Source organism: Poecilia reticulata, linkage group LG4 (assembly GCF_000633615.1).
Source record: "Poecilia reticulata strain Guanapo linkage group LG4, Guppy_female_1.0+MT, whole genome shotgun sequence".
Lineage (NCBI taxonomy): Eukaryota > Metazoa > Chordata > Actinopteri > Cyprinodontiformes > Poeciliidae > Poecilia > Poecilia reticulata.
The window spans coordinates 19,784,418-19,797,819 of NC_024334.1; the positions used below are offsets into that span (position 1 = coordinate 19,784,418).

Below are 13,402 nucleotides of genomic sequence, written 5' to 3' on the forward strand. Positions count from 1 at the left end.
CAAATTCATTTTTCTCCCCCAATTTGCACAATTTTATGGTGAGTGGAAACGCAGCTGGTCATGTTTTTGGTCTTTGTGAGAAACCCAGAGCGGCCAATGTGAACCCACACATTCAGGTGCCTGTCGCCCTCTTTGCATTTTTGTTAAATAAAATGTAATCCTGACAGAAATGCACAAAAATCAACTTTCCCTGTAATAGAAATCACTCCCCAGAGAAGGATCATCTACTTATTTTAAAGGTTATATATAAGATTGATTGACCTATGAATATTAAAACAGCTGAATGCAGCTTAACTCCAACACACTTACTATGCGAAGGTCTCTGCAGTACAGTTTGGTGAACCAGGTGTTATATGCCATGGATGCAACAATCACCGCCAAATCCCTGGAAAAGACGAAAACGGCATAAACGGAGCGTCGTACTTTAGAGTCTAAAGCTCTCTGTCATCTTTTGTCACCGACCTGCTCTCCAAGTGGCTGAAGTCCAGCAGGTTAAACTCTCGGCTGTCCTGGGAGTGATAGATAGTGTCCACATCCTAGGAGCAATTTTACCCGTGAGCCTCTTTGTCTGCAATGTACGACCACTCATTTTGCGCTCGGCGCCATACAGTATGTAATACTAAAAGCACTCACAGTGGCACCGACACAGTCCCACAGCTCTTACCCACTGCACTTCCTCCTTGCAGCTGATGCCATTATAGTCGCACAGAGCAGCGTAGGTCTCTGAGAAGCCTCCTGAGGGAGGCAGGCGGGAGGAAAACAAACAAGAGAGAGCAGCAAAAGAAAAAAAATGAGGAATGATGTGAACAGCTGCTTCTTTCAGCCATAAAGGAGAAAATGCACATGCAAACATTCGTCCCAATTATCAATCTTTCATTTAGGCAGCGGCTTTAAAGAGAACATCTGGGAGAGCGATGCTGAAGTGTGCGTCTGCCAGCTTCCTCTTGAGCCTGCCAAAGCCGTCGACACTTGCTCGCGTCGCCGTGTGTGCGTCTCTACGTGTTTTTTGCCGGTGTGCAAATTCTCCCGCTTGATGATAACGTCTGTATTTACCACAGGCCCTCTGGGTTTCCACTGAAGTCTCCGAGCTGGGCGAATATTTCCTGCTGCCCTCCGAAAGGTCGCTGTCTGAGTGACAGATGGACGGGCTGCCAGCACACAAAGAAACACAGATACTGTATGGGCTCGTCTATCTTTTTGATAATTGTGCAAATAAAGGTCATGCGTCTTCAGTGCTCTGGTATATCAAACGATGCGCAGACGTGTGGTGACTAGGCATGGGCTGGTATTGAGATATACTCCGGTTTTGAAAAGTCACAGTTTCAAAACTGCCAATATCTCCTAGCCCCAACTATCAGAGATGCACCGATTCAGGTGTATATAAATTTTTTCTTTAATCTGGGCGGTTATTCTCTGATTTGTGTCATTATTTTCCTTGATTAGTCTATGGTCACACATATTTTGGGTAGAAATATCAGTGACCACAGTTTCTCATTCTGTGGGAGTCTCTGGCCGGCCCATGTCTGGTGACGACTAGCTCAGATTTTCTCTTTCAGGACGGGAGTACTTACGCAAAGATGGAGTTGTTGAATATTCGCGACAGGGCGAAATTAATATGGCTGACCACATGATTGAGGTGTTCGCGGGACTCGAACCTCAGGGTGTAACCAGTCTTGTCGGTGTCGATAATAACCTGCACAAAAAAATGCGAGAAAAACAAAATACAAAAATGCATAATTAAAAAGAAAAGTTTTTTTTCCCCCAACAATCCAAAATCTCGAGCCACTTCCAGCTGTGAGAATCCGTGTACGATTTGTAAGCTTTTCCTTGTCTTTCACTCAGCACCGACAAACCAGAACATTTTCATTACTTATTTTGTAGCAAGTTACAATGGAAATATTATAAACACTTTTCACACGGCGCTACACACTGCGCTGCTTGCTGCATGTCAAAACAGCTCTTCCCTCTCACTCCCCCCTCTCCCCCCTCCTGAGTGGAGTCTAAAAATCAACCATCAAGCACTCAGCCTCAAAGCGAGCAATGGAGGAACGAGCTGAGACTTTATGGAAGAAAAAGAAAAAATCACTAAATTTGGAAACAAATGAAGAAATAATAATAAAAAAAAGTTTAATCACATTCCTCCACAAAAAATACAAAGAAGTCTCTGTATTTTCCAGGTAACTGACGTAGTTCTGCCTTGAAGGCCAGCGTGATGTAAGTGTGAACACAGACACAAACAGCAGTGGCAGTATTGTGGAGAAAGAGAGAGAGAGAGAGAGAGAGAGAGAGAGAGAGAAAAGCAGAGTGTGGTTCACTCACCTGGTGATCAGGGTGAGAATTCAAAGCTCGAATCTCCAAGAAGTTGAAAGTGGTTTCTACCTGTTGTCAAAGATACATTTCAGAAAGTAATGACTCCGGTTGGAAATGAAGCTAAAAAAAAAAAAAAAGACCTCACACTGAATATTTATTTGAGAAAGCAGTAAGAAGCACCTTAGCTGGAATCTTTGGAGCCAGGAAATAGAGACGCCATGTTGCGAGGACCTTACAAAAAAAAAAAAAAGAAGAAATAAAGCAAATTAGATTGAATGAAGATTGTGGAAAGGTTCGCTGCACATTCACGCTCCGCACAGGGAGGAAACGGTCCGAGGAGTTTCCATGGTAATGATAGGAAGCATATGCTCTTGTATCGATCCAGCTAAAAGCTCTTCAATGTCAGTGACACTTCAACATCCTGTGATGCAGGCTGAGAAACGGCAAAGCCTTACAGTATATATACATATATTTTTTTACACGCTGCTGCAAAGACCGGATGTGATTCTATTAGCTTTACATTGATTTTGCTGCAAAAAAAAAAAAAAAAAGAAAAGTGGCATGTGTGTTTATTTTGAGAAAAGCCACTCCTGGTGGGCACAGTGACCAAATTTGGTTTGTGTATTTCTCCCCAGGGAAGAACTAAAAAAAATTCAGAACTGAAAAAAAAAAAAAAAAAAAAAAAAAAAAAAAAAAAACGTCTTCCTCCAACCATCAAGCCAATGCATTTGTGCTAAAAATAGTAAATCTGATTATGCAGTGTCAGAATGCCAGATTACTGTTTTTAGATCAATGCAAATTTATAGAGTGTGTACATGGAAGAACACAACTCGCTCCTCCGTCTGTATGAATGACCGAAGCTCCTCTGTGCCTTGCAGAGGCATTCATGAGCTTCAGGATATACTCTACATCGCCAAGTGTATTGTGCCACTTGCCAATAAACAAACATATGAACTTTAATGACGGCCCATTCTTATTACAAAGACTTTAATCGGGTGTCTGGCTCACTGTTAGCTGCAGTAACAGCTGCAACTCCTCTTTGAAGGGCAATAACCAGGTTGACAGGAAAAATCTCAGCATTCCTCCAGGTCAGTATCGATGTTCGATGAGACGGCTTGCAGTTTCCACTCCAATCCACCCCAAAAACGCTGGATCAGGTCGAGGTCAGGACTTCTGACCAATCAGGTTCTTCACCGCAAACTCACCATCTTCTAACTATTTCCAAAGCATAAAGTGGTGTAAGATGCCTTGGTATGCTGAAGCATTAAGACGTCTTTTCACTGGAGTCCAAGATCAACTCCTGAGAAACAGGATTATCCCTTCTGAACCAAACCTTTCACCTTGAGACAAGCGAGTCAGGCAAAAGTCGTTTTCACAGATTCAGACCCATCCCTTAGATTGCCAGACAGAGAGGCGTGATTGGTTATTTGTCCAGAGAACACATCTCCATTGCTCTAGAGTCCAGTGGCAGCAGGTTTACACCACCGCGTCTGACGGTGACTGAAGCTGCTTGGCCATGGAAATAATGAGGTCTGCAGCTATTGACTGAAGACTTCTGCGAAACACGTTTGCGTAATGAACCCTCCGGTCCAAATGCGATCAAGCCTCTGAGAGACGGAGCTTCTATATTTGCAAACACACCTTTCCAAAAGAATAAAGTCAGTGTGTCTCGCTTCATCGAGGCAAACAAAGGGGAGTGATTCTTTGGCATTTTGTTGCTTGCCGCCAGCCCCTGAGTCCTGCCCTCTGCTACGTCTCTTCTCCTCTTCTGCTCCGTCGCTTCCAATCATTTACTCTATTCTCTCGGACGGTCCCCCGCTTAAAATACCCTTTCCACCCCCCTACTGCAGGACAAAGCATGCCGACCCACACCCAAATCGACCCCACGCTGTCTATCCCCGGCGAAGAGCGGTAATTAAGTTTAGTGTTCTCGTGCTCTGCTCTCTTGTTTTTTTCGTTGAGAGGAGCTTGACACAGGTCTGTCGGAAGCGTGCACTGACAGCCCTTTTACACCCACACAGCAAAATGTGCCTGTGAGATGGAGAGAAGGAGCGCTGGGTGGGGTGAGGCTGGAGCGGCGCTAGGTGGGAGGGGAGGAATCTGCGGCTCGCTTCAAAGGCTGTCTGAAGGAGTTGATTAGAAAGACCAGATTGGATCACATTACGGTGATGAGTCTGGGTTACAGCGGGCTGTTAAGAGAGTGCGTACGAGTAAATAGAGGTAAATCATGCTGAGGCAGCAGGCGAGAGAGACTCTTATCTGAGCATTTTGCATCAAAAGTACATTCATCATGCTTATGACGTTGTAAAACTCTGCTGCCGGACTGATATTCTAATCTTCTTCTTTTTAGGTCTGAATGTTCAGAGGAAGCTTGTGTCAGAAATGAATTAACGTGACTTGTGGTGATGGAGGGAAACCACTGATCCCATCCTGAAACATGCATCCACTCCACAAGCTGGCTAGCTGGCGTCCTACCTTCCTTAAAACTCCCTATCTTAATGAAATATAAACACATTTATCCTTCCTTTTCCTGTGCCAAATGCCAGGCCAGTGCATTTGATCAGCGTCCAATCTTTTTTTTTTTTCTTCTGTCTTCTGTGTGCGCCCAGCAGGAGTGAGAACCCCTCGCCTTCCAGTTTAGCTTTTGAGAGGACGCAGTAAATGAGACAGGGATTGGAAAGAGATTATGGGGAAATATGTTTTTTTTTTGTGGCAAATACAGAAATCAAAGAGTCTGAATATCAAAAGCTGTGCACGCCGAAACTCTCCCAACTGCCCATTCTCGCCACACGATTATTCATTAAAGTGTCCATTGAGTGAAGCTTTGAGATGCCAAGACGAAGAAGCTCATTTGCTCAAGGAAGGATTGAAGAAGCAACATGAGTCCCTGATAAACAGGAGGGAAACGGCTCTGATTGTACCGCAGTAAAACGCCTCTGTGAGCCGTGTGTGTCTGCGATATGCCTGCGAACGCCCTTCCACCTCGCCCTGCAAGGCGGAGGAGGAGGACCGCGTCTCGCAAAAAAGGCGGCATTCATCCTCGGTCCGGTCCGAGTTCTGGTTCCGCGGTGTGAGAGGATAGCTGCCCCAGATTTTATTTGGATAGCTGGCTCAGCTTCCCCTCGCTCCAGCAGAGATTTCCTTCTCTGCCCCATATTCTCTGATGAAAGAACCCCAGAATCAAAGGCTGCTAAGCACCCCCACTGCTTCCACTTTGTGCCTCACAGACACAGAGGGGATCCATAGGCGCTTCCACAGACGCTGCAGATCCAATATTTATCCTGCCAGGCTGCCAACAGCGCCTGCTGATGTGGGACACCGGCCCTAATGCAGTTAGCATCTGACCGGAGAAGCAAGGCGCTTGCTCTGGCTGGTAAACTGCAAGGAGCTGCTATAATGCCGGCGGAGCTATCAGCACTTTGACAGAGACCCAGCAGGACCGGACTTCAAAGACGCAGAACATACATGGTATATATATGTGGTGGTAATGCTGCTCGGCTTCAGACAACAAGAGTTAAAAGAAAAGGCCCATTAAGTCGGTGCAGATGGGAGAAGAAAGGCAGCTTACCAGAATCCTGTCCTCTGTTTTGCCGTTTTTGGTGTCAAGCTTAATGCTACAAATGAACTTGATGGATGATTTGTCGATAATCTTCCGGATGCTCTCTGTCAGTAAAACCAAGAAACAAACAAATATATTATTAAAATTTTGAGTCATTAGACATTTAGTTGAGATAAACTCCATATTTGGTACATTTATACAGTTGCAATGACATTTTTCAAAGTATTTTAGCAGCTGTGAAGTGTGGTTGTTAAGTGTGGCATGCACTTTGTATTCAGCCCCTTTTAATCTGACTCCCCTAAATCAAATCAATGGTAACCAATTGGCTTTAAAAGTCACTAAATACGAGACCACAATACTAAAATGGTATAAAACTAACACTCCACACACTATATTTTCTTAAACAGGGTCAGGAAAGCTGAGTTGGTCTGTGATAAATAAAGAGCAATCCTCGAAGAAAAGCTGTTAGAGGCTGCAAAAGATTTGTGACTGGGGATAGACGTTCACCTTCCCGCAATACAAAACACACAGCTAAATTTACTGTAGAAAGAGTTCAGACCAGAGCATCGCTGTAGATTAGAATGGCCCAGTCAAAGTCCAGACCTGTAAAGAGTTCAACATTTTTAGCAAAACTTGAAAATGACTGTTCACATATGATCTCCTTCCAGTCTGGTTGACTCACAGGCGCTGGACCCTAATGTATGCAAGTCTTTCCAGATTTTAATTTGTAAAAAATTAAAACTATGCCTAATGCCTCACTACATATCACCATTACAGTTACTTTGTATTGGCCTATCAAATAAAACTCCATAACAATACATGGACGATTGTGGCTGAAACGTGACAAAATGCCTAAAAAGGTTAAAACATGCGATCTTTCAATCTTTCCGGTGCATATTATGTTTGCTAAATCACCTTACTGTCTAGTACCAACGCAGCCTCTACACTGTAGAGACACTTGCATTTCCAACAGCAGCGGTATTATTTTTGTTGAGCCGAAAATGAGACAGAATGTTTACTGTGCAGGATTATTTGAAGACTCTGCTGTCTCCACTCGCTGGTTTTAATTCAGCCGGATTGCCCACAGGAATACGTGGCTAAAAACATTTAGAAAACTAAAAGCGTACACACTTAAGGCTAAAACAACTGGGCCAAAATACAAATAAAGGGACAATGTGACGGTGCAAGATGAAATCTAATTAAACTAGCCAGCAAAGCGAGAGGTCAGACCTGCATTCACGTCTTCAAACAATAACTAAGGCTTGTGTCAAGCTTGACATTTTACTGCGTTTACCGTGACTCTTCAGGTGACACACTGAACAAAAAGATGATACATATGCTTCAAAACTATTAGGAATCTAATTCTATCAGTTTCATTCACACTGTGTGGCAGACAGGATGTGGAGAAGGCTATGTCAAAGATTTAATCTGCTGATTTGGATTTCAGTCAATTCCAATTTCTCTTTAAGAGCAACAACATAATATATGTCGTCATGATGATATATAATCAGCCTTCTAAGCGAATGAGTGGTCCTTATATACTTATATTAGTATAAAACAATTTAAATAAAAGTCGTCGTATATGTGACATTCTGTCTGGTATTTTACGTTTGCGTGTATAGGACGTTTAAAATGGCCAACAATTCAAAATCTAGCCCATTCTCTTGACAGAAAAAGCTTGAAAGAAGCAGCACATAATAGACCTTCACACTAATAGATTTAGCTGACATGTACTGCATTCCTGTAATGTAATCTATTCCTCCAAATGCATTTTCCTTTCTTATAGCTTCTTACATCTCTGAGCTCTGAAGAATGCCAGTCTTCTGTAACAGCATCTACACCGAAGAGTGTTTCTGTAACCTTGAACTAGCAGCCCCTGATGTGGTGCATTCACAGACTGGAGAAAGGTCGGATTTTGAGTTTACGACTTGGTCACAGTGAATGAGCCAGTTGTAGCTTTGCTAATATTTGTGTGGTCATTGACAAGCAAATCTGGATCAGAGTTCTGTGAAACTATTGAACATTCACATCTCTACCATAACATATATATTGTTATTAATTTATTGTCCAGCCTAAGAGACAGCCAGCCGTTCTGATGGCCCCAAATACTGGCTTAGTTTGTTTATTTATGCCTTGGTCCGGCTCTGGTTTTGCTGCAAAACACAAAGTAGCTGCAAATTTTTGGGTAAAGATCAAATTTTCAACATTCATGTCTGACTAACTAATAAGCATAATGCCACAGATGTGGCGAAGGCCTAAAAGCATTTTGAGTTTCTTTTCTTTAAAAAAAGAAAAACTTTCTGGATATGCATTAAATTTGTTTTCTCCGTGAGGGGGCAAACGCGACACCTCAAGAGCGTCACCGTCCACGATTCACAGGGAACTGATTCGGTCAGCCAGCGGCGCCACGGTTTGAATCGTACATACAATACACAGCTCACATGACCTGCCGCTCCAACCCGGCGTCTTTACTCATCGGGTGGCGGGAGCGCACACAGCAGTCGCACGCTGTCACAGAAGCACACAAAAGCACACATTCGCTAGAAGGAATTACATGATTCAGAGTCTCAATTACAGTAGCTGCTCAGCATCCCGACTGACGAGTTTATGAGGAAATCGATAGCAAAGCTGGAGGCTCTGGGATTTGGCTCTGAAGTTCATGCAGTCTGAGAAACAGCCAAGTCTTTCGGGCGCATAATGAGTCTTTGGGAAGAAAAGCATTGTTGATGTTTTGCATCAAGAACTTTATCCCATTTCCTGCAGAGTGCACCGCACTCTACGTTTTCCTACTCTGCTTTGTCAACTGCTTTATGTACGTATACACACTGATGCGGATGAATCTGTTGGCGTCCCTAGGAAAGATAACATAAATCTTAAGAGAAGTACATCTTTTATTGCAGTAGCATAATCTTACTGGAAAAAAATGCAAGCTTTAACTTAGGGTGATTTATTCATTGGGTAAAAATGTCCCACCACAAGTGGAACAATTGTTGCTGCAGCAAACGATCTAATTGAAATAAATGTAGCTGAACCGACTATATATTGGCTTCTAATTAGTCATTTACACATTTTCCTGGAGGATAAATATGATATAACTCAGAGGCTCGTCTTTTAGCAACAGACCACTGTGTTGGGTCAGGAGATATCTTGCCATCACACAAAGTGAGCAGGATGCAAAATAAAAATTAAAAAAAAACTCACAGTGAGAAATCTGCAGCAAAGAGTGGCATCTTAGGGTCACTAAGTCTCCATGACAACCAGTACATACACTCTATATTGGTTGTCTGGAAGGCATGTCAGAAAAATATGCTAAGTTTGCTAACCTCTGCAGGAGGTTGTAACTAAGATCAAACTTTGAGGCAACGAACACTCCTGAGAGGTTTGGTGTAAAATCAAGAAATAATGTGTGGGGAAAGTTTCCCATGCATGTAAAGTTATAGTTTCTTTTTTCAATGTCACCGAAAACCTTGTGAGAGTGCATGGCACCGCAACCTTTTTGAGATACCAGCCAATTTTTGAAAAGATTAAAATTCTCCTTGCTTCTTCCACTGCATCTTTCAGCAGGATTACAATCTGCAACGTGTGGCCAAATCAATTTACAAATGATTGATTTGGGTTAGAAAATTGATCATTACAGCTACTAAAGACGAAATCTTGTGGGATAAGTGGGAGAGAGCGAGCATGAGAGAGGAGTCAGGATAAAACATCCATCTACAGCAAATTTATACTCCATCAATCCATCCATCCAATTCAGGACAGAGAAATATAAATTACAAACTTACCTTTCTAAAAAACTATTTAGAGATCAATCAAAGCCTCAGTATAAAAAAAAGTTGTTTGTTTTTAACATATTAGTTAAAATTGCCATAATAACGAGACAGAAAATCTGTGAAAAAAGACCAAGCTCCTCTGAGATCCTACTGCTATCTACAGAAATACACCACTCAGTCAGAAACAACCATCAGAGCCAGGAGGAAGACATTAGAGCTATGAATCAACCTCATGTATGTGCTGCTTACACCCTCCCCCTTGCTACATGATTTGCTACAATCTGCCACAAATGCTCAGCTAATTTCAACTCGTGTAAACCATATAACTTCCTGTGGTAGAAAAAATAAATAAAAACAACATAAAGACATATCAATACAAGAATAATAATAAAAAACAACAGCAAAAAACATTATTTTTATAACAATTACATACTTGAGGGTTCTTCATTTAAAACTAGTTCACTCAGTGTAAGACAGTGTATTCTAAGGCCTTTTAGATATATTCATTTGAAGTGTCATTAAAACTTTTAGTGAAAGTAATATTTAAACTGTTACTTTAAAACATATACACACAGAGAAAAAAAAAAGATCTCCCGTAATACACGCATTACTCTCTGTTCACCGCACCTCTGTACAAACAGTCCATCCATATTTGTAACTTCAGCTGCTTCCCGGTGACCTTGTGCGGGTCCGCAGGCCACCAGGTGCCTCTCCTGACAGAGAGCGCAGGCGGGGCTGCAGGGGGCGGTGCAGCCCGGCAGGTGACTGAACGCGGGAGCGGGGATTCCACCGGATTAATCATCACAGAGCGCCTAATAGAGCCATTACGAGTAATTAACTCAGCAGCAGAGTCCCTGCCACCCGGAGCATGTGTGCAGGCGGCGCGCGCGAGAGTGCGCGTGTGCGCAATAGCACTGAAATCCGAGCGGAGCTGTGACTTTGACATATGTAAGCTGTTGCTGTTTGACGAGGACAGAAATAAATATTTGAGCATCCTGTGTGCCCCCCGCTTGATTTGTCCAGGGTATGCATATTTTTTTTATATCCCTTCTTCTTCTTGGTAAGGTACGGTGAACATCTGCTCGGTCAGGATCCTCTTTTCTGCACTTTGCGTGCACGAAACAAACATAAACGAGTCGCAAAAATAGAAATAACACCCATTACTACAGAGACATGCGGCTACAGTGGAAAATCGCACTGGAAAAGATGCATCAGTAAAAACGTGCAGGGAAACAACATCCATGAGTGCAAACCGTAATTTCCACAACGCCCCTTTTTTCCCCTCTCTGGCCTAAGGCTTGTTATTATTATTATTATTATTATTATTATTATTTAATTTTTTCTACTGCCTCATCCTGTAAGAAGGGCTCACTTAAAGAAAAGCATCATCTGTCTTCTACGCTGTGAACGATTCGCCGTCACATCAATTATTACTTCCCCATGCCCTGATAATGAAACCGCCAGCCCCGGAAAGCTTCGGGACAAAACATGAAGGTGTAGCTCATGACGAGCATCCGATGCGTCGGCTCGGTCTCAGCCTCCGACAGCCGCGCGGAGGGGAGAAAAAAAAAAGAAAAGCATCCCGAGAACTGACCGCACGCGCGCCCCGGCCGCACGAGGGGCATCATTTCAGGAGCTAAACAACGGAGAGGACCCACCTGTCATATCCTTGGTCACACTGACGAAACCAAAGGCTGAGATCTCTTTAGAAGCCATGTCTGCTCCTCTCTCCTACCGCCACCCCGCTTCCTCTCTCCTCCACCTCTTCCCCGCTGGACCTCTCTCTTTCTTTCTCTCCTGCCCTCCCTCCCTCCCTTCCTCTCTCTCCCTCCCTCTCTCTCTATCAACGGACTGTGAGGATGCTCTCTCTCCCAGGCATTCCAGCAGAGCATCCGACTGGCCGCTTCCTGGAAGAGAACCTGGGGAGACTGGGATGTAAGAGAAAGGGGAGGTGGTGGAGGGATGAATAATGGTGATGATGATGGTGGTGGTGAGGAGAAGAAGGAGGAGGAGGCGGGGATCACTGAGCCATGAGCAGGCTGCTGTGGATACCTGTGAGAACAGACACTGGCCTGAAGTTGGGAATTTAATTGGAAAGGAGAAGGAATGAGAACAGGAGGAGGCAATTAAAAACAAAAATATCTACATAATGCGTAAATTCACATTTTTGGTGGGGCGCCTCCATGAAGTTTTGGGAAGAAGTGGCCAGAATTCTGTATATAAAATCCACCTGCCAATTGTAACATTAAACATGTTAATTGTAACATTTTTAATGTTACAATTAAAAAATGTTTAATTGTAACATTTTTAATTGTAACAAAAATGTTACAATTAAAAACCTCTCGGGACAGACAAGACAAATAGGTTCTAGTGATATGCAATTAAATAGAGTCCATTTTCATCCAATGAAATCAATACCAGCTGCGAAAGCACCACCATTAACTCTATCCACAAAGGAAAAAAATAAACGTCTAAATATAGAATCACTGCAACAGGGGTACTTTCTATGGCAGAGCAAAAAGTAAGATGATTGCAAATAGTGGAGAGCAGGAGGAGACAACATCAGTAAGATGAACAATTTAAAAATTAGTCCTGATTTATCTGAATTTATTTTATTTAAACCTCTTGTTTCCTGTGCTAAACATGTTAATTATCGTCTAGCAGAGCAAAATCTACTAATCTAAAGAAAATCCTTCACATCTGAAATATTTGGGAAGCAGCTAACGGTGGACCAGAGTTGACATCAGATAGATTATTAATAACTTGTCTTATCTTTTTATTTTTGTCTCTGATCATGGTGGCTGTGTTATTTAGCGTTAATTGAAGTAAAAGAGAAATAAAACAGACCCAGTAACTAAAGCATCTGGAACCTATACTGTTAGCTGCTAATATGCTAACGCTAATGACAGAAGACATTAATCAGGCTGGGATGATGGTAGTTTAGGCGCGCCTCTTGTTTTCGACGGCATGCTAACCCGATAACTCTGCTACAAAATGTGCATCTCTTACATGCAGGAGGCCAGACTAAAGGACGTTTTTCTGATATGGGACACATCACACTGATGGCTTTATCTGTTGACGTAAAGGTTCTTAAATGCATGACTTATGGCGTCTCAGACATAGGTCAATTTTATGCTTCATTCGGACGTACCCGTGACGTTGATGGAGAGAGGCCCTGGTGTGTTCGCAGTAAATATTTGTCATTTGCTCGAGACCGAGTGGTACATCAAGAAATTTATAATCCAAATGCTTCAACATGGCACATTGCCATAAGAACCTGTATTAAGGTTGAGATACAGACTAAATTATGTTAAATAAACCTGCCGTGGAATAGAAGAAAATATTAAGCAATGACGTTATTTGCTGCGGGCGGGAGGCATGATTAATAGTTCAGTGGTTGCTGTAATGTAATGGTGTGATGGGAAATCTTAATCCTGTCATGCACATGGATCTTACTTTGCCAGCTAAGCGTTTCTTTTCCTAAAAACGGTGCAAAACGAATACCAGTGAGCTCCCTGTAGATTTTAGACACAAAGTTATCAAACTAGTGCGTGTAGCCAAGGTTGATTTTAACTTAAGAGACTGAAACGTCAGTTTTTCAAAGAGTACAGCTTAAAAAGGGGCCTCAAGAGGCATTTTAAACAAATGCTTTAAAATACCGTAGATCACAGAACCTGTTGTAAAGGAACTACAATTAAATAACGCACTTAAATAGTGCAAAAAAAAAAACAAAGCTTTTCAAGAATTTTACACACACCAAACA

The 13,402-nt window shown here is 42.6% G+C and overlaps 1 protein-coding gene across 2 annotated transcripts in view; it reads right to left on the bottom strand.

Annotated features, from left to right (window-relative positions):
* Nucleotides 1-11,595, bottom strand: part of LOC103463819 (leucine-rich repeat-containing protein 16B-like) — a 41,106-nt gene extending 29,511 nt beyond the window's left edge. For both annotated transcript variants that reach the window (XM_008407425.2, XM_008407424.2), the window contains exons 1-9: nucleotides 11,298-11,595; nucleotides 5,879-5,973; nucleotides 2,491-2,541; nucleotides 2,320-2,379; nucleotides 1,572-1,693; nucleotides 1,054-1,148; nucleotides 665-735; nucleotides 463-536; nucleotides 310-385 (exon numbers count right to left, since the gene is read on the bottom strand). In XM_008407425.2, the coding sequence (XP_008405647.1) occupies nucleotides 310-385; nucleotides 463-536; nucleotides 665-735; nucleotides 1,054-1,148; nucleotides 1,572-1,693; nucleotides 2,320-2,379; nucleotides 2,491-2,541; nucleotides 5,879-5,973; nucleotides 11,298-11,355 (702 nt within the window). In that variant the 5' untranslated portion in view covers nucleotides 11,356-11,595. The remainder of the gene's footprint in view (nucleotides 1-309; nucleotides 386-462; nucleotides 537-664; nucleotides 736-1,053; nucleotides 1,149-1,571; nucleotides 1,694-2,319; nucleotides 2,380-2,490; nucleotides 2,542-5,878; nucleotides 5,974-11,297) is intronic.
* Nucleotides 11,596-13,402: the final 1,807 nt, after the last annotated feature.